At 44.9% G+C, this 23,117-nt stretch overlaps 1 protein-coding gene across 1 annotated transcript; it reads right to left on the bottom strand.

Annotated features, from left to right (window-relative positions):
* Positions 1-1,391: 1,391 nt before the first annotated feature.
* CD53 (CD53 molecule) lies at positions 1,392-21,165 on the bottom strand. The gene is made up of 8 exons (XM_024570368.3): positions 21,033-21,165; positions 10,440-10,519; positions 9,393-9,581; positions 8,123-8,197; positions 7,440-7,535; positions 3,862-3,942; positions 3,027-3,110; positions 1,392-2,216 (listed from the first exon to the last, which is right to left on the bottom strand). The coding sequence occupies exons 2-8, from the start codon at positions 10,500-10,502 to the stop codon at positions 2,145-2,147; spliced, it is 660 nt and encodes a 219-aa protein (XP_024426136.1). The 5' UTR covers positions 10,503-10,519; positions 21,033-21,165; the 3' UTR covers positions 1,392-2,144.
* Between the last annotated feature and the right edge of the window lie 1,952 nt (positions 21,166-23,117).

Raw genomic sequence — 23,117 nt, 5'->3', positions numbered from 1 at the left:
TTTAGATGGGGCCAAGACTGGATACTAGGAGAAAAGCTAGTGGACTGCTGAAGGAATACAGGTCAAAAATAAAATGAGGATAATGGATGCATTTGATATTTTGTAGATAAATCTGTGGAACTTCATGACTCTCTGGGTGTTGGAAGTGAAAGGCAGGCTAGAGTTAAGGACAAAGCCCAGGTTTCTGGCCACGGTGGCTGGGAGGGTGGCATTATCACTCACTAATATGGGGAATGATGAAAAGGAGTAGATTTGGAAGATACATTTCATTTTGTACATGTTGCATGTGAGACACTTTTGACACTTGGGATACTCATGAGAATGTCTCCTATGCAAACTCCTTTGCCTCAGGAAAGTGCAAAAGATGAAGTAGGTTTCCCTATAAACTACTATTAAAATGACCAATTTCCCTTAAAGAGAAGTGGGAAGATCCTACACAACAGTTGAGAATAGAAACCAATTCTTTCATCTCTTTCTTTTACTTCTTTGCCTTTGGTTCTGGATGAGATACGTTCTCAGCATTTGCTTTACAAAATGTGATTATCACATAGATAATTTAATTCAGCTCATAGACAATTCAATTCAACTTCTGATGCAACAAACATGGCATGGTTGGCCAGCTCTAGGATAGCCCCCAATGATTTCCACCCCAGAGTATCCACACCTTTACATTATCTCCTCCCTGAGGATGGTTTGAACTTGTCAACTTACTTGTACGGAGTAGAATATGGCAGAAGTGTTGTGATGGCACTTCTGTTTTTTAATTTTTTTAATTTTTTATTTTTTTACTGTTGTTCAAGTACCCCCCCCAGTAAATGAGTGGATAAAAACACTATGGAACATTTACACAATGGAATACTATGCAGCAGAAAGAAAGAAGGAGCTCCTACCCTTCACGACAGTGTGAATGGAACTGGAGAGCATTATGCTTAGTGATGGCACTTCTGAATTAGGTTATGAAAGGACTACGGCTTGTTTTGGGTGCTGCATTTCACTCTCTCTTGAATGTCTTGCTATGCAGAAAGCCTGCTGTCAGGTCATACGGCAGCCCTGCAGAAACACGCATGCGGCAAGGAACTGCTGCCTCCCAGGAGCCATGTGGCAGAGCTTGAGAGTGAATCCCCTTCCAGATGAGCCTTGTATGACTGCAGCCATGGCTGACATGTTGATTGTCGTCAAAAGAGAGACCACAGACCAGGATCAGCCAGCTAAGCTTCTCCCAGATTCATGGCCCACAGAGACTGTGAGGTAATGTCTGCTGTTCTCAGCCAGTAAGTTTTGGGGCAATTTGTTATGCAGCCATGGATAACTAATATTCCTGACTTGCTGGCAAGGCGATCAGTCTGAGTCATGAAATGAGTGTTTGAGATATTGCAATGGGAACATAGTGATAGAGATCACATGCTATTTTATTTATTAAAGAGCTAAAATAGTACATTTACAAAAACCTTATGTGATAAAGAAATAACAGCATGACTTTTTGAATGTGATTATCAACCTAACCACATGAGGTACTGCTCCTGCTGAGTTCCTCCACAGTTATGAAAATCAGAGGCTAAGAGATTGGCTGAAGTCAGGATATGAACAATTGGATAGTTTCCTCTGGGAAGACAGAATAAATGAATAGGAGATTAAAATGAAACCTCAGTGTTTGGAGAAGGAGTACTCCATCATTTTGTAGCCAAGACCCTCAGTCTAAAGGAAATAGGGTTATGGCAATGATCTAGTAGGTCAGGCTCCAGAAGTCTCTTTAGCTTGTCTTTGGCTTGATTCAGAGACAAGAAACTTGTTTGCCAATGGGAAGATGCAAAAATTTAAGACCCAGACCCATCCTTTGACTGTGAGCTATTAGCGCCACAGGTTCTCTTGGTCTCTCGTGTCTGAAAAATGTTCAGGTATTAGTGTCACCACTTTGAGTGACATGGCTGCCACCATGAGTGGGTGAATGATGTCTTGCTTCCTGAGATGGGAAGTGCCTGGCCAACACCCTCTTCTCTGGTTGTGTGAGACAGGGACCGAAACAGGGAAGAGGTGAGAGGGGGACAAAGATGTCATTCTGGAAGGTGATCATCAGGCCTTCGTGCTATGGGTGGTTTTGGAGTTCCAGAGATGAAACACGTGTTTTCAGCAAAGGCAGTAGCAGGTCATAGCCCAAGGGCCTGGCTTGTTTTATCAATCTGGCAGTTCAGAGTCAGCGCAAAGGACATCCCCAACACCTGAGGAAAAAAATTGGGAAAATATGAGATCTTTATAGGAGTGGTCATCCCTCTCACAACCTCTGTGATCAGCCCCAAAGTAAAAGAAAGTATTTGTCACACTGCGATCACCCTTCCTGCCATCACTTTCAATTCCCTCTCAGATGTTGTCTCCTTTAGCTTTCAAATGGCAGTGGGGAGACAAGTGGGAGAGATGATGGCAAGACAGCAGAGTATAAAGCATTGAGACATCTCTTGTCTCCTTAAGAAATCCTTGAGAAGGCTTCAGAAGCCCTGCTGCTGGTACAGGCACATTCTGCACATGTCAACACTTAAGGCAGTGAGTCATCTCTGCCCATGCTCCAGGCCTCCTTGGTTTCCAAGCAGACACACACATTTTTTTTTCTGAGCTCCTTGATTAAGTATTAGCTAATCTGTGCTATATCCCAAACACTTGGGTATAAAAATGGTAGAAATGTCACGTTATGAAAAAGAACACAAAACTACTCACGATGGATTCCTGATATGTCAAACTAAGCAGAGAAACAAAGAACTTGATTATAATTTTCATCACCAACTCCTGCTTAGCATACAAAGCCAATTTTCCCAGTGGAATGTTTTGTACATCACAAGCTTTTCTCTTAAGGATAAGGTGACCAGATAGAACTTACAGCATATTTTCTCTATGCCTTTAACTGGTAATAACATTGTTTACTATTTGACTGGGGAGCTCACATTACTGAGCACATATTATGTAACTGGTACTCTTCTAAAACCTCCTATGACTTAAATCATTTAACCCTTAAACTAGTCCCGCGGTTAAGCTCTTACCTGGATCACACACACGCAGATAGTGACGATGCCGATATACAGGAAGTTGGACTGGAACCACAATGTTGCTTTCTTATAGCAACCCTAGAACAAATTATAAGTACAATGATACAACTGTATTATCAACTTTATCAAGAGGCTTATTGGGGAAAGTAGTTTGTATTAAGCTCCAGGGCAGTTGCTGGTTGGTAGGTGTCCCGTTCTTCCTTCAGACACCTACAAAATTCCAGAGATTTCCAAACAACTGCAAGAGTGGGTAACATGGGGTAACAGGACCTTAAGGACTTGGTCGAGTTGGAAGATGACTTTGATTTCTTCTCTGGGCCTAGTCTGGAAGTCCACATTATGTGGGCATGTTGTTTCCCCAGTTCCACCAACTCTCTCTCCCCCAAATCCTCAACCCCTTCACTTAGCATTTAGTTCACTAAGGGGCTGGATCCTGCCAACTCCAAGGAAGGAGGACAGAGAAACAGGTTGCAGGAGAAGCTTTTCAACCTCAACCTTACAGATTAGAGCTGCTTACAAAGAGACCTGCTTCTTATTCAAGAAAAATCTAGACATAACTCTTTGCCACTATCACATAAACTTTCCCCCTCAAATGTAATAGTTTAGGGCAGCCATGGTCTTAATGACATCTCTAATCTAAATGACCTTGCTGTTAGTGCTTATTTTTCTTGATTTGTCTAGTTACCCAGGGTGTCTCCCTGGTCTCTATTTTGTTCAAGGTTCCCTGTTTCTGGCTGGGAGGACTGGGTCCTATATGGCTGCAGTGTCTAAGGTCATTAAACATCCAATAACAGAGGCCAATAACAGAAAAATTGACAAAAAAAATTACCTCAACTTGTGGATCTGAAGGGCAAGAAGCTGGTGGGCCATCGGGCCAATTTTTTGTGCCATTTATACCACAACAGTGCAGCTGAAAGCCAAAACCCCCCCAAAAAGTGTGGTTATTAGAAAGTCAACAGAATGAAAACTATGCATCTTAGAGGAAAGGTGGGCCCCTCACATCTGCTGTGTAGCAGAAAATCCAGAGTTGGGCTGACGACTATGGCTCCTGAGAACAAAGTGTTTTCAAATCCGTCACACTGTTCCACTCACAAGGACTCCCTGAAGTAGATTGGGTATGTTTAGTTTATTCCCACTTTACAGATCAGAAGAATTTGACCTGAATTTCTTCTGATCTGTGAAGAGGACTTTATCATGGAGGGATCAGGCTGACCACACCTAGACCCACTACCCAGTCTTAAAAGGAATTTGCTTAAAAGAACAATCTACAAAAAGCCAACAGTTAGCATCATTTTTAATGGTGAAAACTTGAAGCTTCACATTAAGATCAGGAACAAGGCACTTCTTTTCAACATCACCCTGCAGTCCTTGTTAATGCAATAAGGCAAGAAAACGAAAAGTATACATCTTGGAAGGAAAACATAAAACTGGTTTTGTTCACAGGTGATATGATCATCTATGAAGAAAATTCAAAAGAATCAATATAAAACTCCTGGAACTAATAAGAAATTGCAGCGAGGTCACAGGATACAAGGTTAATATGTAAAATTCAATTGCTTTCCTATATGCCAACAATGAATAAGTAGAATTTGACCTTAAAAACACAATACATTGACATCCCCCACTGAAATAAAATACTTAGGTATGAATCTAACAAAATATGCACAAGACCTATATGAAAAGAAACTACAACACTCTGATAAAATAAAACTAAGTAAATGGAGAGATATCCCATGTTCATGGATAGGAAGATGTCAATATTGTCAAGATGTCAGTTCTTCACAACTTGATGTATAGATTCAGTGCAATCCCAATCAAAATCCCAGTAAGTTTTGTATAGATGTTGACTAACTGATTCTAAAGTTTATATAGAGAGACATAAGACCTAGGAGAGCCAACACAATACTAAAGGAAAAGAACAAAGCTAGAGAATTAATGTTAGCCAACCCTAAGATCTACTCCAAAGCTACAGTGATTATGACAGTATGGTATGGGCAAAGGAATAGACAAATAGATCGATGGAGCAGAACAACGAGCCCGGAAATAGGCCCATATATATATAGTCAGCTGATCTTTGACAAAGGAGCACAGGCTATACAATGGGGAAAGATAGTATCATCAACAAATGGTGCCAGAACAACCAGACAACCACAAGTTAAAAAAGAAGAAGAAGAATCTAAACAGGGGCCTTACACACCTCTCAGAAATTAACTCAAGATGAATTGTAGACCTAAATGTAAAATGCAAACTATAAAACTCCCAGAAGATAATACAGGAGAAAACCTAGATCACCTTGGTTATGGAGATACGTTTTTAGAAACAACACCAAAGATACAATTCATGAAAGAGATAAATGATAAGCTGAACCTCATTAAAATTAAAAACCTCTGCTCTGCATAAGCCAGTATCAAGAGAATATGAAAACAAGCCACCAACTGGGAGAAAGTATTATCAAAAGACACATCTGAAAAATGACTGTTACCCAAAATACACCAACCCCCCCCCCAAGTCTGAAAACTCAACAGTAAGAACACAGACTGATTATATAGTGAGCCAGAGACCTTAACAGACGCCCCACCAAAATGACCCACAGATGGCACATAAGTATATGAAAAGATTTTCAACATCATATGTCACCAGAGATTTGCAAATTAAAACCATGTAATATCACTATTCCCCTATCAGAATGGTCAAAATCTAGAACCCTGACATCAGTGCTGGTGCGGATATGAAGCAAGAGGAACTTTAATACATTGTTGGTAAGAGTGCAAAATGGTACAGACACTTTGGGAGACTTTTACAAACTGAACATACTCTTACCATGTGATCCAGCAATCATGCTCCTTGGTATTTATCCAAAGGAATTGAAAACTTACACCCACACACAAAAAATTGCTCATGATTGTTTATAGCAGCTTTGTTCATACTTGCCAAAACGTGGAAGCAACAAATAAGTGAGTGGATAAATAAACTGTGGTATATCTAGACAATGGAATATTATTCAGAGCTAAAAAGAAATGAACTATCAGGCCATGGGCAGACATGGAGGAACCTTAAATGCATGTTATTACCAAGTGAAAGAAGCCAGTTTAAAAAGGCTACATACTGTATGATTCCAACTACATGACATTTCCGGAAAAGGCAGAACTGTGGAGACAGTGAAATGAACATTGTTTGGCAAGGACGGGAATAAACAGGCAGAGCACAGAGGATTTTTAGGGAAATGAAAATACTTTGTACAATATTATAATGATGGATACATGTCATTATACATTTGTCCAAACCCATAGAATGTACAGCACTGAGAGTGAACTCTAATGTAAACTGCAGGCTGTGGGTGATGATTATGTGTAATTGTAGATTGATCCTTGGTAAAAACAAATGATTCTGGTGAATGATATTGATAAGGGGGAAACTGCACGTGTGTGGGGGCAGGGGGTATATATGGGAAGTCTCCGTACCTCTTTCTGTTCTGTTATAACCCTAAAACTGCTCTAAAATATTGTCTTCTTTAAAAAAATGAGGTTATTATATTTAGTGGGTGAGGTGACATACCATCTAGTATCTACTTTATTACATTCTAGCAAAAAAAACCCCAAACCTGACACAGGGGATTAGCTGACACGTTGGCAAAATACTGACTGTTGAAGCTGAGTGATAGGTACCCAGGGATCCATTTCACTATTATCCTCTTTATTTTTATGTATGTCAGAAAACTCTACAGTACAAGGTCTTCTAAACTGAATTGGAAAAGAAAGAAAGAATCAGGGATTCTGAGGGGTTGAGTGACTGTCCCAAGGCCACCCCGTCCTGGTCTGGCTCTAATTCCTGTGCTGTGTCTTCTCCACACTGAGCAGGCATAGCAGGGCCACAAGTGGCTCCACATGGCACAGCGGTGTTGTCTGCGACACAGACTCTGCCAGTGCCAGACCGGTCCCCTGACCTTTCTTTATCCCCAAACACCCCAAGGCAGGGATGCAGAGTCATGTGTATGTCTGTGGGTGGGGAGGGGGCATGAGGAATGGGGGTCCGGGGGGCTAGGTCACAAGCAGGATTTAGGCTACTCAGGCATTCAAGAGATTTCTTGTATTCCATAATGTCTGTTTTCAGAAAAAATTTGGAAAGTACACAAACTATCCTAGTGTGGCATGCTGAGGTCTTCCTTAGTAGGGCTTCAACAATGAGCCTGTCTAATTTGGTGAAGGATGACAGAGAACATGGACAACGTGGTACTAATCACACCAGTTCCTGTCTCTCCGGTTTGTGGCAGCGGGCATATTGTGGACCTAGGGGCCGTCGACTTCAGATTCTGAAACTTTCAGGAAAGGAAGTCCCTTTGAGCCACCGGGGACGGAGGTTGGAAAATTAAGTGAGGGTTGAGCTGGGGAGGGTCCCACCTGTACTCACAAATTTCTGGATGGAGTCCCACGCCTCCCTGGTGCTGTTGTCCGAGTGATATCGCTGGATGCTGGCGCTCAGGCCCTCAGTCACAGAGCGATCCAGCTGTGCAGGGGGCAGGCCATCACAGGAGACATTGGAAAAAGCAAGTGAGTTCAAGGAACGAGGAATTTCTAGTATAGGTGAGTGGTCCCATTCGCTCCTCCCTTCCAAATGGTCTCATCAGAGCTAAGGAAGGGGAGGAGGGACATTCTGGACATTTTCCTTTATAGGGAGAAGTGCTAAGGGTCAGATGACGTGTGGGAGGAAGCCCACAGTGGTCACGAAGGAGAAAGGTTTTTCTCTTTTGTGAAACAGAACTCTGGTTTCACAAAGGAGAAAATGGGACAGTCGAAGCCTGGGCTCCTTCAGACACCAGGACAGACATTCTGTTTTGCCAGACACATGGAGAAAAGTAAATGGGAAAAAAGTAAAATAAACTTGCTTTTACTGTTCTTCCCACTTATTCTTCAAAGAATCACACAAATGCAACATCCTTCATAAAGTTTTACCTCCGCAGTTATGATTAATCTCTTCCCTCCATCCTTCCACTTTGCTTCTACCTCTAATTGTAGGACTTACGTTATGCCCACTTCTCCACGGCCCGCTCCCTGTTCTCCGCAGTACAATGAATTGTGTCCTGTATAACTTACCTTCTGTTCATACACGAAGAGCAGGATGGCCAAGGTCACCTCTGCAAGGAGGATGATCAGCAGCAGGACAAAGAACTGGGGCAAAGCAGAGACATGCTCACAGCAGGGGTCCCAGGTCTTCCCCCTTCCCACTGCATCCTGGGAGTGTCCAGTTACATCTCTGAGCAAGTGCAGCAGGTTCTCGCTGCTGCCTGGGCGGGTCTTCATAAGCTTTCTCTTGTTTTATGAGGAATATGTATTCTTTTCCTACGACTGGACCCCAAGGCTCTAGAGGGTAAATTAGCTGTCTTCTAACTTTGGTTTTTTCTCCCCACGTGTCTACTGGGCTCCATGTGCACAATGCATGTGCAATTCCATTTGTTGGATCAGTGAAACAATTGGGCATCAGCCTACCAAAACAGTTGAGCAAAAGACCAGTGCCTTTTGAGTTTGGGGCCTGGTCCTTTCTGTAAGAGGACAGTTATTTTGTGCAGATGGGGAGGATATGGATTAGAACCTCTAATGATGGTTCTAGTTCATATTCATCTCCACCTTTAGATGCCTAGACCCTTTATTTTAATCACACACAACGGCAAACACATTTTCACTCCTTTAACTTTTTTCCCTAACGTGAATTAAAACCTTTTCCCCATGCCTGCTATCTTCCACCTTTTGCCATTAGTCTGGGAGCTATCTGAGAAGAGGGACTTTCTTATTCTATCTCAACTCTTGGTCTAAGAGTTGACCCATAAGAGGAAGAACATTAACCAAATGACTTAAGGAAGAACCAAGGCCATTGGCAACCAATACCAAGCTCCATTCTGGGCACACTAGGGAAATGAGGGGCTCTTCTTTCATAGAGCTTCGAGGCAAAACCTAAGCTTACAGGTGCTCCCCAGGAGAAGTAGCTGAGCGGGACACTGGAAAGCTCCGGCCCCCCTCATGTTACACCTCTGGCTGCAGCCTAGGCCCTCGCCCAAATCCGGTCAGTCCCATGGTGGCGCATCTCGTGCAGATATGAGATAGGGAAGCAATCCCAGCCACTTTAGGAGGGACACAGCACTCAGAAGAATCTAGAGACTAGATTTTCCATTAGTTAGTGACTCTGAGTCAGATTCTGAAAATGTCGATTAATGTGAGGAGGATTTAGGCAGATGCCAATCCTACGTTGCTCTGATTTCCCTGTGCCCACAGGTGAGCTGCCGAAACACATTTTGCCTGGGCCTGTGGTCTTTATGCCCCTCCCCTCCCTCACCCCCACCACAGGGCACCACACGTGCAAGAGACTCACCGACAAGAGCAGGCACTTGTTCTCCTTGATGGAGCCCATGCAGCCCAGGAAAGCAACCACCATGATAATGGAGCCCACGATGACAAGCACATTGCCCAGTGTGAGGGAGGGCAGGTTATGGAAGAGTACCCCGAATTTGTTGTGGACCAGGAAGTATATCCCAAAGCCCAGAATGCAGCAGCCACAGAACTGAAAGGAAGAATAGCACAACATTCGAGGTAAAGCATGGTCCTTCAACATCTCGTATTCTCGCTTCCTTGAGATTAGAATCACTTTTCCCCATTGGCCCTCTCAGGACTCTGCCGAACACCCTCTCTACCCAGCTTTCCCCATGCACCTAGAAAAGGGGTGACCCCAGCGTCCTCCTGTGATGTCCCTCATGCCTTGTCCTAGCCAACTCAGATAGGAGGGGAAGCTCCCGCCTGTGAGGAACATCATATTTCCACGCAACTGCTTCCACGTGGTCTTCCCTTTGGAAACCACAACCATGGATGAGGGTGGCGGGGTGCCCTGTTTCAGAAGTTCATCTTGCTGGGCAGGAAACTGGAGGAGCCAACTTCTAAGAACGTTTGCATAGAAACACGAGTACCAACTCATCCTATATCTGAGATTCAATTGCTAAATTAGGTATGGCGAAACATCCCCAGAAAAGGTGGCTTGTCTTTCAACCAGCTACTCTCCCAAGATGTCCAGGGGGCACATAAAAGCTAGAAAAAAAAGAGGGCACTCAACACACAGTTTTGAGTCTCAGGTTTCTCACCCATAGATGTCAGCAGTGAGCCGTAATTGCCTAAAGTCCCCAGAGAGAGAGAAGCAGTATCCCCATAAATAACTGCACTGGTACTTTTCAATTTTGTACGGTTATACTGTAGCAGGATGTGAAGGGGGGAAGGCAAGCTTTATTCCCTTCTTCTTAGGCTGGGTAGACTGCCCGCGACGCAGGCGTGCATGAATTCACGGCACATGACTCTCTTCAGTGGAGGGGAGAGAAGTAGAGCTTACATGGGGGGAGGTGAGCTCAGCCACGCTCAGAAGAGACTCACTTACCCAAAAGAGCAAGTTGAAGAAAAACAGGACATACTTCAGCAATTTCAAACTACTCATGCCCATTCTGGGATATTCTTGCGCTAAAAAGTGGAAGGAAACAAAGAGGATGTAAGTGACCTGATTGTGCAAGGTGGTTCAGAGGGCGCACACGATCAGGGTTCAAGGATCTCTGCCATTACCGTGGTTTTGAGCTGTGACCCTTCTCCAGGAAGTTTCCCCAAACTCCCTGCTCTCGTAGTCTCTGAACTGAGGTACCAATGGGCTCGTCTTGGATGCCAGCCAAAGATGCTTAACATTGAATTAAGCCCTCTAGCAGTAAGCCCTAGAGCCCTTCTTAGGGAAGGGCAAGTCACAGTGACACGCACCGAGCCAGTGCACAGGGACTGGGGCCTGGGCACCTACTCAAGAAGGCAGCCCCAGGGTCAGGGGCAGGCTGGTCAGTCTGCTGTGGACATGGCCAGTGCCTCAACCAGCCAGTCCCTTAAGTCCCTTAAGGCACCAGCATATTACATGTGGTCTGCAAACCTCTCCCCACGGAAGTGCAGGGACACACTTATGCCTCAGGTGTTCTTTCACTGAACAGACGTTTACAGAGCTTTTTGTTCTCGGCGACTGAGCTGCCTCCAGAAGAAGACACCAGTCTTAGAGCAGAGCGGAAGTGGCCAACAGCTAGCCAATGGAGAAAGGAAAGGCGAGAGCAATGAGAACTTGAATTTTTAAAAAATAGATTTTGTTCTTGGTGAGGACATAATGATCCAAAGTCTGGTCCTCAGTTCTAGAGATCCAGATACCCAATTTTTAATTTCTCTCAGAGGTACTGGGATTCACAGAGTGACCCCTATTTTAAAACTACACGTGAGACTCATATGTAAAACAGAAAGTCAGTTATTTGGATTTCTTCCCATTAGAACTATGCCTTTTCTGGTGTGCAGGTTGCTTGTACAATCCATTGTGGTCTCTGGGGCGTCAAGCGCCCACAACGCAGCCCTGAGGCGTGGCTCGTCCAGACCGTGGGTGAGTCTGAGGAGCCGCCTCTGTTCCACAACAGACTTCTCTCCTCCGTCGAGCGGGCCAAATACTCACATCTATTTCCTTCTCTTTTCCTTTCCCTTTACTCCGTCCTTCTTTTTCTTTCCTTCTTGCCTTGACCCTTAAAATTATTCTTAATTCCTCATCATTACTTTAATCAAGTTAAAATAGAGTTAATTAGATTATGAGCGTATTTAGATATACAGTGACCCCCCTTACCCTTGGGGGGGGTGTGTTCTAAGAACCCCAGTGGATGCCTGAAACCCCAGATAATAGCGAGCCCTATCTATGCTGTGTTTTTCTATATACATATATCTATGATGAAGTTTAACTTAAAATTAGGCACAGGAAGAGACTAACAACAATAACATAATAAAATAGAACAATTACAACAATTACTGTAGTGAAAGTAATGTTAAAATGATCTCTCTCTGAAAATACTTCAGTTGGACTGTGTTCACCCTTCTCCTTCCTGTGATGCCATGAGATGACACAGTGCGCATGTGATGAGACTGGAGAGGTGGATGACATAGGTCTTATGACGTAGTGTTACGGTCTCTTAAACACAAGCACTATGATGCTGTGGCAGTTGATCTACTAAGAGACTAACAGGCAGGCAGCATATATAGTGTGGATACCCCGGGCAAGGGGATAAGTCACATCTCAGGCAAGAGTTCATCACTATGAGAATGGCATGAAGTTTATTTTATTTTTATAACTACTTTTAAAAAAGACTTTATTTGTTTTTAGAGAGAGGGGAAGGGAAGGATAAAGAGCGGGAGAGAAACATCAATGTGTGGTTGCCTCTTCCGTGCTCCCTACTGGGGACCTGGCCCGCAACCCAGGCCTGTGCCCTGACTGGGAATCGAACCAGCAACCCTTTGGTTCGCAGTCCAGCTCTCAATCCACTGAGCCACACCAGCCAGGGCAATGGTGTGCATTTTGAAACTTATGAATTGTTTATTTTCATAACAATGAAATTTTCCATTTCGTATTTCCAGATCGTGGTTGACCATGGGTAACTGAAACCAGGAAAAGTGAAAGTCTCTCACCAAAAACAACCAAAAAATGTACAAAGTACACAATGATGACTTGCAAGACACAGAACATCAGACAACTCTCAACTCATTGGCAAGAAAGAAAACAATCCCGTTTAAAAATAGGCAAAAGATCTGAACAGATGCTTCACCAAAGAAGACACACAGGTGGTAGGTAAGTGAAAAAAATACTTTACTTTAGTAGTTGTTAAGGAAATATCAATTAAAACCACAGTGAGATGCCACTGCCCATCTCTCGGCATGACTAAAATGAGAGACTGACCACGCCAAGTGTTGACAAGGACGTGCAGGTCTCGTACACTGTTGGGGAGAATGGGGAAGGCGTTATCCACTTTGAAAAACAGCTTGCCAGCTTTGTAAAACGTGAAACATAACACTTGTGACATGACCTAGCCATCGTACTCCGAGGCATTTACCCAATAAAAATAAAAATACATGTCCATCCAAAGGCTTGTAAAGAAATGTTTAGAGCAGCTTTATTTGCAATAGCCGAGACCTGGAAAGAACCCAAAGGTCCACCAATAGGTGAGTGGATAAATAAACGGTGGAATAACTGTGTAATGGTACCCTACTTGGGAATAGAGACATGAACTGCTGACACATGCTACAGCATAGATGAGTCTCAGAATTAATTACGATGAGTGAAAGAAGCTAGATAAAAAATGCATACTCTATGATTCCAACGACATAACATTTTAGGAAATGAAAACTAACCTTTGGCAGTGGAAAGCAGATGAATCACTGCTTGGAGATGGGCGTGAAGAAGAGTGGGGGGGATGCCGTCAGAGAGGGAGTCAGGCAGCACAGGAGAAAGGGGTCACAAAAGACCACAAATACCCTTTGGGGAATGATGACTGTTCTCTTGACTGTAGGGCTGCTTTTAGGCATGCGCACCTACGTCAAAAGGCCCTTCCTGATTTGCACCTGTCCATCCCTCCAAACTCAGGGCAACGGTCCCCGTCTTATACCTTAAAATCTAACACGCAATACTGAATACTTATCATAATGCCTCCTTCCTTACCTTTGCTCATGTGGTTTCCTGGCACTTTCCACTTTCTCTCCCTCTGACCCCCTAATTTGGTTAGCTATTTAATCATCCCGAGACTCAGGTCAAGTATCGTCACTTTCCCAAGAAGCCTTCTCTGGCTTTGTCTAATTTTCGTGCGTGTAACACTGTGCATCTGCATCTTGGTACCAAGCTCTTTGCTGTGTAATTATCTCTTCCATCACTGGAATGTGAGCTCTGAGGGTAGAAGCGAGTTTATTTACCTTTGAACCCTCAAGGCCTAACACAGTACCTGATTACTCTAAAAAAAAAAAAAAAAGATTGTTGAATGAACAAATGACTGGAATTTTGCTCATTGACTCTAAATAACCTGGTGTGTGGAGAGATCGTGCTATTGCAGAGTCAGCAGCCTCCAGCTTGAGGCCTGTCCTGCCGATACACTGACCTTCTGGACATGGGCCAAGAACCTACACAGAAGGAATGGGGCCATGTGCCTCCTGGAGTCACCTCCTCCCCAACAACCTGGGATCCTGGGACAACTGCTTCAGGTTCCCGTCACCTCCTTGTCCACAGAGTACCAACTAAGGAGGTGACCACAAACCTGGGAATATCCCCACTGATTCTTTCCTTCACAGACAGGAAGAAGAACCTCTTCCTTCTCCTTCCTTGATTTGCCACTTACTCAGACTCACTCTGAATTGAAGGAGAAAAGCTTCCCATTTGGTGAAGATCATCACTACTATTACCACACGCAATGATGGCCCCAGTTTTCACGTAAATCCAGAGAGAATGCCCGCCTTTTCCCGCTTCCCTTTCTTCACTGTGACTGGCCAGTTCTGGAGCTCCCAACCGCTTTGCCCCTGCCAACCCCGCTGCCTGGAAGCCCCAACACCCTCCGCAGTCAAAGTCGACACGCCCAGCCACATGACTCACGGCTCTATAAAGAAATCCCCTGACATCAGCTTCCAGGAAATATCTGTGCTCGAAATGCAGTCAGCTATGGCCACCTCCCATGGCTCAACGTGGAGGCCACAGATGAAGTTACCCTTTAGTTTCCTCCAAAGGGAGAGCTTGGGTAGGCAAAGTGTCTTGTGGATTTCAAGTTCAACCCCTCGCTTTTCTTTGACCAATACTTGCAGCTACATCTAATCTAGTCTTGAATTTAATCCAGTTTAGCACTGGCTAAGGTTGGTCAGAAGCTTCAAGAAACTTTCAGTCCTTGATCTCCAGCCTTATCTGATGTGAACTTAGAGACCAGTGTGGACTCACAGCGAGACAGCAGGCTGTTTACACAGACTGTTATATGTATGAGGTGTTAACACGAACAAACAAACAATAGGGAGTTAGAGAATCCATGGTCAAACAGTTTTGGAAGTAAATGGGGTTACATAAAAATAAACCGTAAAACAATACACAGTTTTTTAAATGAATGACTTCTGAGAAATTTGTTACATGTGGGTCTCTAAGAGAAGGTCTTCTTATATAGTTACACAAACCTATTCTTGTATTGAAGATTACAGCTCGGGAACAGACTGTTCCGAGGAACACAGTCTGATAAGCACAACTAAGGGGACGCATCCGATCTGGGTTTGAACTCTGGCAGCGCCACGTTCCGGAAACGCAGCCTTGGTTAGTTGCGTAACCTCTCTAACTCACACAGTTTCCTTATCTTTAAAATGGTGATGTCCATATGTAGCTTGCAGGGTGCTCTGGGGGTTCAATGAGGTAGTATTTCCTGAATGGCTCAGCATCAGAGTGCTTAGTTCAGTGAATAGTGACTACAAGATCAAGTTCAGAGCTTCCTTACCTGTTCATGTCTAAGGGTGACATAGCTTCCTGCTAGATTTTCAGGAATAAAGTATGTCGGGGGCATATTTTATAATCCTTTGCTTGTTTCATTTTTTTGTGAATACCTTTTTTAAAAGTTTCGTGTGTCCTTTACAAAAAAATTCAGACAATTAAGTAGAAAGAAGAAAGCATAAAATCTGAAACCCCACCTCCCAGCGATAACCATGGATATTTTGGGTGAATACCTTTCCGGACAGTTCTGTACATACATTTCTCTCGATATACAGATCTATTTGCCAATGTATATAGAAGACCATGGTGTTCAGCCATGTAATCACTGGCTTCCTGTCCCTTCCTACGCAGAGCCTGTGGAAGTCTTTGGTTCGTCAGGGAAGGATAGTGGGGCCTTGATTAAGAATAGCTTTTTTCTAAACAGGAAAAAAAATCTGTTGTCCACGAGGGCCCCCAAATTAAGGCCCTCTTGTCAGAATAAAATTAGATAGATGATAGAGTTCACTGAGCCCTGAAAAACGCTGAGTTCTTCATAAACTTGTCTTATTTATAACCCTCACATCCACTGCGCAGCTTAGGTGTCAGTAGCCCGGCTTTGCAAACAGGAAATCCAAGGCTCTGACGGGCACAAAATCAAGCAGCCAATGACCAGCAAAGGCAGAGCACAGGCCAAGGAGGTTCAGCCCCCAAAGCCCACGCTCCCTCCACTGCCCCAGGTTCCGGTTTTGTGCCTCCCACTCCCCAACTCAGCTCACCCACTAAGAAGTGCCGAGCCCCCAGGAAGAGCCCCTGTGAGTAGGGGCTGAGGGGTGTGGGCGCAGGGGTTATGCATGTGAGTCTCTTCCAGGGGGTAATAAGCATTTGTAGGGAGAGAGGTGATGCTAAAATACGACAAAACCATTACCTTGTATGTATTTTCTCTCCTCTATCGCCTTGTCAAAGGAATGAGACCATCAGCTTATGCCTCCCTGACATTGTGGCCTGGTGGAATTTTCCCCCTTCAAAGCTGCTCTCAGGGGAGGGGCCTTGGTGGTTTGTAGGAGAGAGAATGAAAGAAGAAGAAGAGAGAAGAAAAAAATGAAGATAGAAAAATCCAGATGACTTTGGAGGCTCATTGTCTAACATTTGGAAGTTTAGCAAGATCACAGCTCAGCAGAAGATTGTAGACGCTACTAGCAACTGAGCCGAGACAGGGACCTTCCTAACAAGGCCAGTCTGCTGTTACAGAGCCAGTAGACTTTACACGAGGCCACTCTCAATCCGGAACGGTGACTGCTGTTACACAGTCAGTTGACCAGAGGTTCTCTTTCCTCACCCTAAAAATACAAAGAACTTTGCGGTAGAAGGTTCCTGTCTGAGAGGCCCGTCCACTGTGCGCGCAGGCTGTGCCCGGTGTGGGCAAGGCTCTCCCTGGGTTAAGAAAAGCCACTCTTGTGGTATTTCCATAAAAAGTTTGACTAACCAGAATCCAGACATGAGGGAACATCAGACAAACCCAAATAGAACAACATTCTAGAAGATAACGTGCTCGTACTCTGCAAGGATATCAATGTCGTGAAATACCAAGAACAACTCAGGAACTATCGCAGATGAAAGGAAATGAAAGAGACTCGAGTCAAAACCAACGCACGATCAGCGATGTCCTTTTGCTATAAAGAGTGTCAGTGCGGCAGTGGGTGGGATCTGAATAAAATCTGCAGATGGCTAATAGTACTGTGTCAGTGTGTTGGTTTCTTGGTTTCGATCCCTGTAAAGCGGTTGTGTGACAGAATGTTTTTGTTTGTGGAAAAAACACACCCAGTCACTTAGAGAGAAGGAGACTGTCCACCAGGAAAGCCAGGGAAAGGTGAAGGAAGTGTGGCAAAATGTGAATATTTGGGAAACCTGGATCAAGGGGGTTCAGAAATTCTTGGTGCTATTTTTACAACTTTTCTGTCAGTCTGAATTTTTGCCAAAATAAAAAGTGAGTTGAACGTGAGTAAAGGGTCTAAGGGATTCTGATCTCAAAGTAGTGACAACCTGAGTCTCTGAGAGTATAAAGGACTGAGATTCTACCACAGAATCTTCTTTCAGAAGAACAAAATGTGGGATAATTATTATTATTATTGTTATTATTTCTACCGAGGAAAGCTTGTTGTTTTCATTTTTGAGGGAGAGATGGGGGTGGGAGAAAGAGAGGGGGAGAGAAACATGGATGTGAGAGAGAAACATCGATCGGTTGCCCCACCAAGGACCAAACCTGCAACACAGGCAGGTGCCCTGACTGGGAATCGAACACACGACCCTGTGGTCTACCAGATGACGCCCAACCAACTGAACCACACAGTCCAGGCCACCATGGACAATTCTTTAGTATCTCTATTTACTCCTGATATAGAATGAATGTTAAGCCATGAGCCCACATTTACTTGAACAACTTTCAAAAGATGCAAGGCGTCAAAATCCTTTCTCCCCATTATTCCTCAACAGGCTCTGACAGAGGAAATGTCAAACAAAAGTTTGACAAATGAAATATGTATTAAATATATGATATTAAATGTATTAAATAAGTGGATTTCAGATCAATTGGGCTTGTAATTGAATTGTATTTTTATTTTGCTTGTGTTAAGATGCACAGGAAATTTCCATCTGTGAGCAAGGAACACGGTCTAATGATGCTCTTTAATAGAAAGTCCATAAGAAAAGGGGGTATAGTGTAGTGTGAAGGAAAGAGCATTCCACAGAAAATCAGGAAATATTCTAAATAGTTAAGTAATTTTATGACTTTGAACACATCACCTTAATTGAAAAGTCAACTAGAATATTATAATTGCTAATATGTGTGGGGCTCTCACTATGAGTTGCTTTATTTGAACTGAAACAATCTCCAAGTTCTCTTTAAGGAGCAACTCTAACACTTGGAATATAACACTCGTATTTTACAAGACCAGTGCTCTAACCCCTGAGCTATGGAGCCCTTACCTGACACTCTTATTTTAAATGATTCTAGAAATGCATCCCTGTGGCATCTTTTCTTTGCCACAGTTCTTGGCCCGTACATGGGATACGTCCACGCTACTGCTTGGCGAGGAAGTCCATGGCATGCTTGAGAACTGGGGAAGGTAGAGTGGCCTCGCCTCTGTGTCTTAACACAGGGGACGCATGGCCTCCACTCCGAATGTCCCCCCTCTGGCTTTGGAGACGCATCGTCTCCCTCTCTCCCACAGCCCAGCCAAGCTGACCACCCGAGCTCCGGCCGCGGTCCTCTGCTCCTGTGACCCAGCAGCCACCCCAAAGGCCCACTCTGCACACAGCTGACTAGATTCCACAGGTGACTTTGCCTCAGCACTCTGCACCTGCAGTGGCAGCTGGGTCCTGGAGCTCCCTGAGAGCAAGCGCCCACCCAGTCTCTGGGCCCAGAGTGGTCTGCATACATCCAATGCCCACGTGGTACAGGAAGTGCTGTGCACTGACTTCCATAGGAATGTAAACCAAGCCACTGTAACAGAACCCACACAGCATTTCCTGAAGCTGCAGCACTCTCACAGAAGCTGAGGGAGAGGGAGAGGCAGAGAGAGGCCGTAACCTTGCGCAAAGCCCCACCCTTCACTCTACTAGAGCCCACAATCTAGGTCGAGGAGGAACACAGCTGCCTCTTCACCCTCATTTCAGTCCACGTCCCCTCAGTTCTGCCATGTGGTTGTCTCAAGTGTGGCCCCCTCCAAGGCTAGACCAAGGACCCACCAGCTTCGGGAGCTTGCTTTCCACTTTCAGAGGCTGGGACTCTAGAACCAAGTAAGAAAGGGAGTTTCACTTCCTGTGGCCCTGCAACCGTGGGTTCTATTGGAGTCCTGCTTGCTCTCCTCTCTAACATACCCGGGGGCTCACTCGTCTCTGAGTTTGGTGTGTTCTGTCTGGAATGCCATTACCCCAGTGTCCACAGCAAACTCGTACATCTTTGAGAATGAACTCAAGCAGTCACCCCCTCTCCCAGGGAGTCTTTGGCACACTCCTGAACTCCTACATTCTGTGCACACTCTCCCACTTATTGTAGAAGACATTGTGTTGTGTTTGTGTCTGTCCTGCATGCTGGACTCTGTGCCCACCCTGAATTGGGTGACCACATCAGTCATCCTTGGTCCCCAGCGCTGAGCACAATGTGTAGCCACTGGGGCGTCAAACTGAGGACACAAGACATTCCAGAACAGAGTCTGATCTTCCCAGGTGGCAACTCTCATCAGTTCCCTTAGGTGGTGGTAGCTGTGAAGAGATGGGCTTTGAATCATTCCTTGTTGGGGGTATAAAGGTCCTTTCATTTAAAGGTTAGATATTCTTAACCGCCACACAGGAAACACCACAGGAAATCAAGTTTTAGCTCAGCCTCTGCTCCAATTCAACCACAATTTCAAAACAGTGCATTCTGGTAGAAATTGAGAAAGTGAAACTTCTTCATTAGCCAGCAGCTAAGATTCTGCTTTTGCTCAACGTTTTTCTGAAGCACTTGCATACATGTCTAACATCACTTAGCCCGTGGGAGTTCCTGACGGGCAGGACGATTTGCTGGACAAATAGCCTCCCATCTTGCCACCTTGCCCCCACCCCAACAGCATCTTCCAAAGCACAATATCTGGCCCCAGAAGGTGCTTAACTCCTGATTATTAAATGACTTTGTTTTTGTTTTTAAAAAGGCTTGTCTTTATTGTTAAATTCAAGGTTCAATAGCCCCTGAGGTGCTTTGGGAATCTAGAGCCCTCGGCCGAATTCCCATCCCTCACTGTTAGGTGGTTGGTTGTGGTCCTAGGGAACTTTCCTGTCCCCTCCAAGAGAAATTCTCACAGATCCTAGAAGGAGAAATCTCAGAGTCCTTGTCGTGACCTGACCTCCGGCCAGTATGACAGTCACAGAAAGCCAGGACCAAAGCTTGGCTGTGACTTTCTGAGTCCTTGGGACCCGATCTTTAGTTACAGGGCATGAATTAGGAGTTACTACCATATTATATTTCATTGGTTGGTGCAAGTCATATTTATTCATATTCATGGTTTGTACACCAAGGACAAGCTTATTTGGTGGAACTCCGAGGATCCCAATGCCCTTCCTGCCATCTGAAAACATTAATCGAAGTAGCCCTTAGGGATGTCTGCCTCTCAGCAGGGGAAACACAGGTACTGAGCACGTCCTGTGTTCCTGGCAGGGCTGGGAGTTGTGATTTGTCCTTTTCTTTAGTGGCTCTAGAGGAAGTCGCTAACGTTTGAAATTTTCTCACATGCGGAAGACCTGCTCTCCCACCTGACTTTCTGAATGGCTCTGGCCATTTAGAAATGGTTCTCCCCTCACCTGAAAATCACAAGACCAATCTTTTAAAGACCAGAGCATAGGCAAAAATCTCCCCAACTTCATCTCTCACGGAAGGCTCCAGGCATCAGAAATGAGCACACTCAGGAAACAAGTTCAGAAGCAGTCTAAGCACAGGCATGCCCTGACCCAAAGTAGTATAGACAATGAGAACCCAGTTAATTAAAAGTCTTTCTGGCCAGATTGCCTCTTGAGGGTCCCTAGGATCTTGCTGATCTCTTTACTTCTTGCGCAATATTTGTGAAACGGAAGCAGACGACTTTAGGGCGACTAGAGAAGTGTGTGGAGACCCCTGAGTATCTACCTTCTCCCACATTGTACAGTCCAGGCCTCCGCTCTCAACCCAGGTTAAAACGCCACCAGTCTTACCTTTTGCTTTTCCTCAGTCCTTCAGGCAGAACTGATGCTTATCCTAGAAGGTGGCTGCGACAAGGTTGGCCACAAGGGTGTCTGAGACTATGTGTGTAAAGGGAGAAGTGAGGGGGAACAAATGTCATCGTGCTGTGACGACAGGAAGCCCGGAGGAGGAGGAGAGGGAGGAAGCGCTGCTGGGCCCGCCCTCTTCACACTCGGAGATGCAATTCTTCCCCTGCGGCTTTTCAGAAGCTTTCTCCCACGACCCACCCAAACACCTACGCTGGACTCTGTGAAACAGGAAAACTCAAAGACCAGGTGGGTTCAGGCACTGATCTGTGAGCACCGTGGGCTCTTGGATGAACTGGGCATGATTTCTTGGTCCAGAAAAGGACAGAGCTTCTCAGTCCAGGTGGCGCCCCAGAATTGCCTGTGGATCTGTTCAGGAATGAGGTGGTCTGGCCTCACCACCCCAGGTTGCCATTCAGGTAGACTGAGGCTGGAGTACAATCTCAGAATCGGTATTTTAAAAAGTTTTCTAGGACTGAGACTTAGGAATGTCTGTTAAGCTACTCCGCCTCCTGCCCACCCTCCCTTTGACTGCCTTCCAGAAGATCTCTGGTCTCCGTTTGATGGGACCACCATCCCCAGCCTTCTGTGTCTTGGAAGTTGGACTGTCCCTACACCAGGGTATTGTTGGAGGTAAACCCTAAGGCCCAATTCAAAGGATCCTTGTAGAAATGATTGGGTTAATAGAGGAAACCCCAGATTTAGAGCCCAAAAATCTGGGTTGCAGTGCTAGCTGTACCTGTTAGTTGTGCGGTTCCAAACAGGTCTCCCCCTCTCAGCTTCAGTTTCTTAGTAGTCATGTAAAAGATAACAAAAAGGGAGCCTCTTTAAATGGAGCCAGAGCTGCCATCCCGGAAGAACTGCCTCGCACGTCTTACCCCTCAAACCTTTGGAACGTTAAAACTGGGCAATATCATCTTTGGCCTGGGCCTAGAGCCACACTGCATTCCACATAACTGTCCGCTACGACAACCGGAAAGACAACGAGATCACCCAGTGAATCTGAAAAACGTTCTTTAGAAATTGCATCATTGTGTTGGCTTGTCTGCAGCTATGGAAATTCCTTCCTTCGTTCATGGGAAAGCTCCCCTTGCCTTTCTCATAAATGCCGCTTGCCTTCACCTCCTAATCAGAACCCTGTTTGGATTTCTGCCTGAATCAGTGCTTCATGAATAGTTCTTTTGGATCTCAAATAAACGCTTACTGCCTCTCACTTTGGCCTTTTATTTTTAGGTTAACAGTCACATCTAATTATAATCCTATTAAATAGTTACTGTTATAGCCCCCTCAACAGATGAAAAAACAGAGGCTCACAGAAGTTAGCTGATGTGTCTAAGATTATACAACTAAGAAATGACAGAGACGGAATGCAAATTCAAGGTCACAGAGAATGCTGTTCTAGAAACACTATGATGAGTCAATTTTGAAAAATATGTCGCCAGTTTTCACTCTGCTGTATCAACTGGAATTTTCTTAGACTGAGTCAAGGGGCCAGGTGGCGACCATTACCCTCATGTATCTGTAGCCAGCCGTGAACTTGGAATCAGTCACTGAACCACAGTGGTTTCATCTGATCAGCAAAGAGATGGGCACTGTCTCTGCTCTGTGTCTTCTCCTTCATCCCGGGACATCCAGATTCTGGAGTAACCGCTGACCACAGCTGGCTCGTGGGGAGAGCTGAGTTATCAAAGATGCGATGGTTCTTTCCTGCAGAACTTGTCAGTCCTTGACATTCTCTAAATATGCAGATTTCCCCAAACTTATTTGATCATAGAACAATGTGTGTGTGTGAGCGTACATGTCGCTTTCCCATGGAACCATTTTTCACTGTAACTACACCTTAGCAAATGCTGTAGGGACTCTCCTCTGCTCCTCGGACATCACGCTGGTGGCCCCTGCTGTGGAGGACATGAGGAAGACTTCCTGCTTGGCTCCTGCTTTCTGTCATCTCCTTCCCTGCCTTGCCTCTGATTACCATAGCTCTGTGCCCAAGGATCACAAATCCCTATGTGCACCCCCGCTCTCTCATTT

This window comes from Desmodus rotundus, chromosome 12, assembly GCF_022682495.2.
Source record: "Desmodus rotundus isolate HL8 chromosome 12, HLdesRot8A.1, whole genome shotgun sequence".
Taxonomy (NCBI): Eukaryota; Metazoa; Chordata; class Mammalia; order Chiroptera; family Phyllostomidae; genus Desmodus; species Desmodus rotundus.
This window is presented reverse-complemented; position numbering and strand designations above follow the sequence as displayed.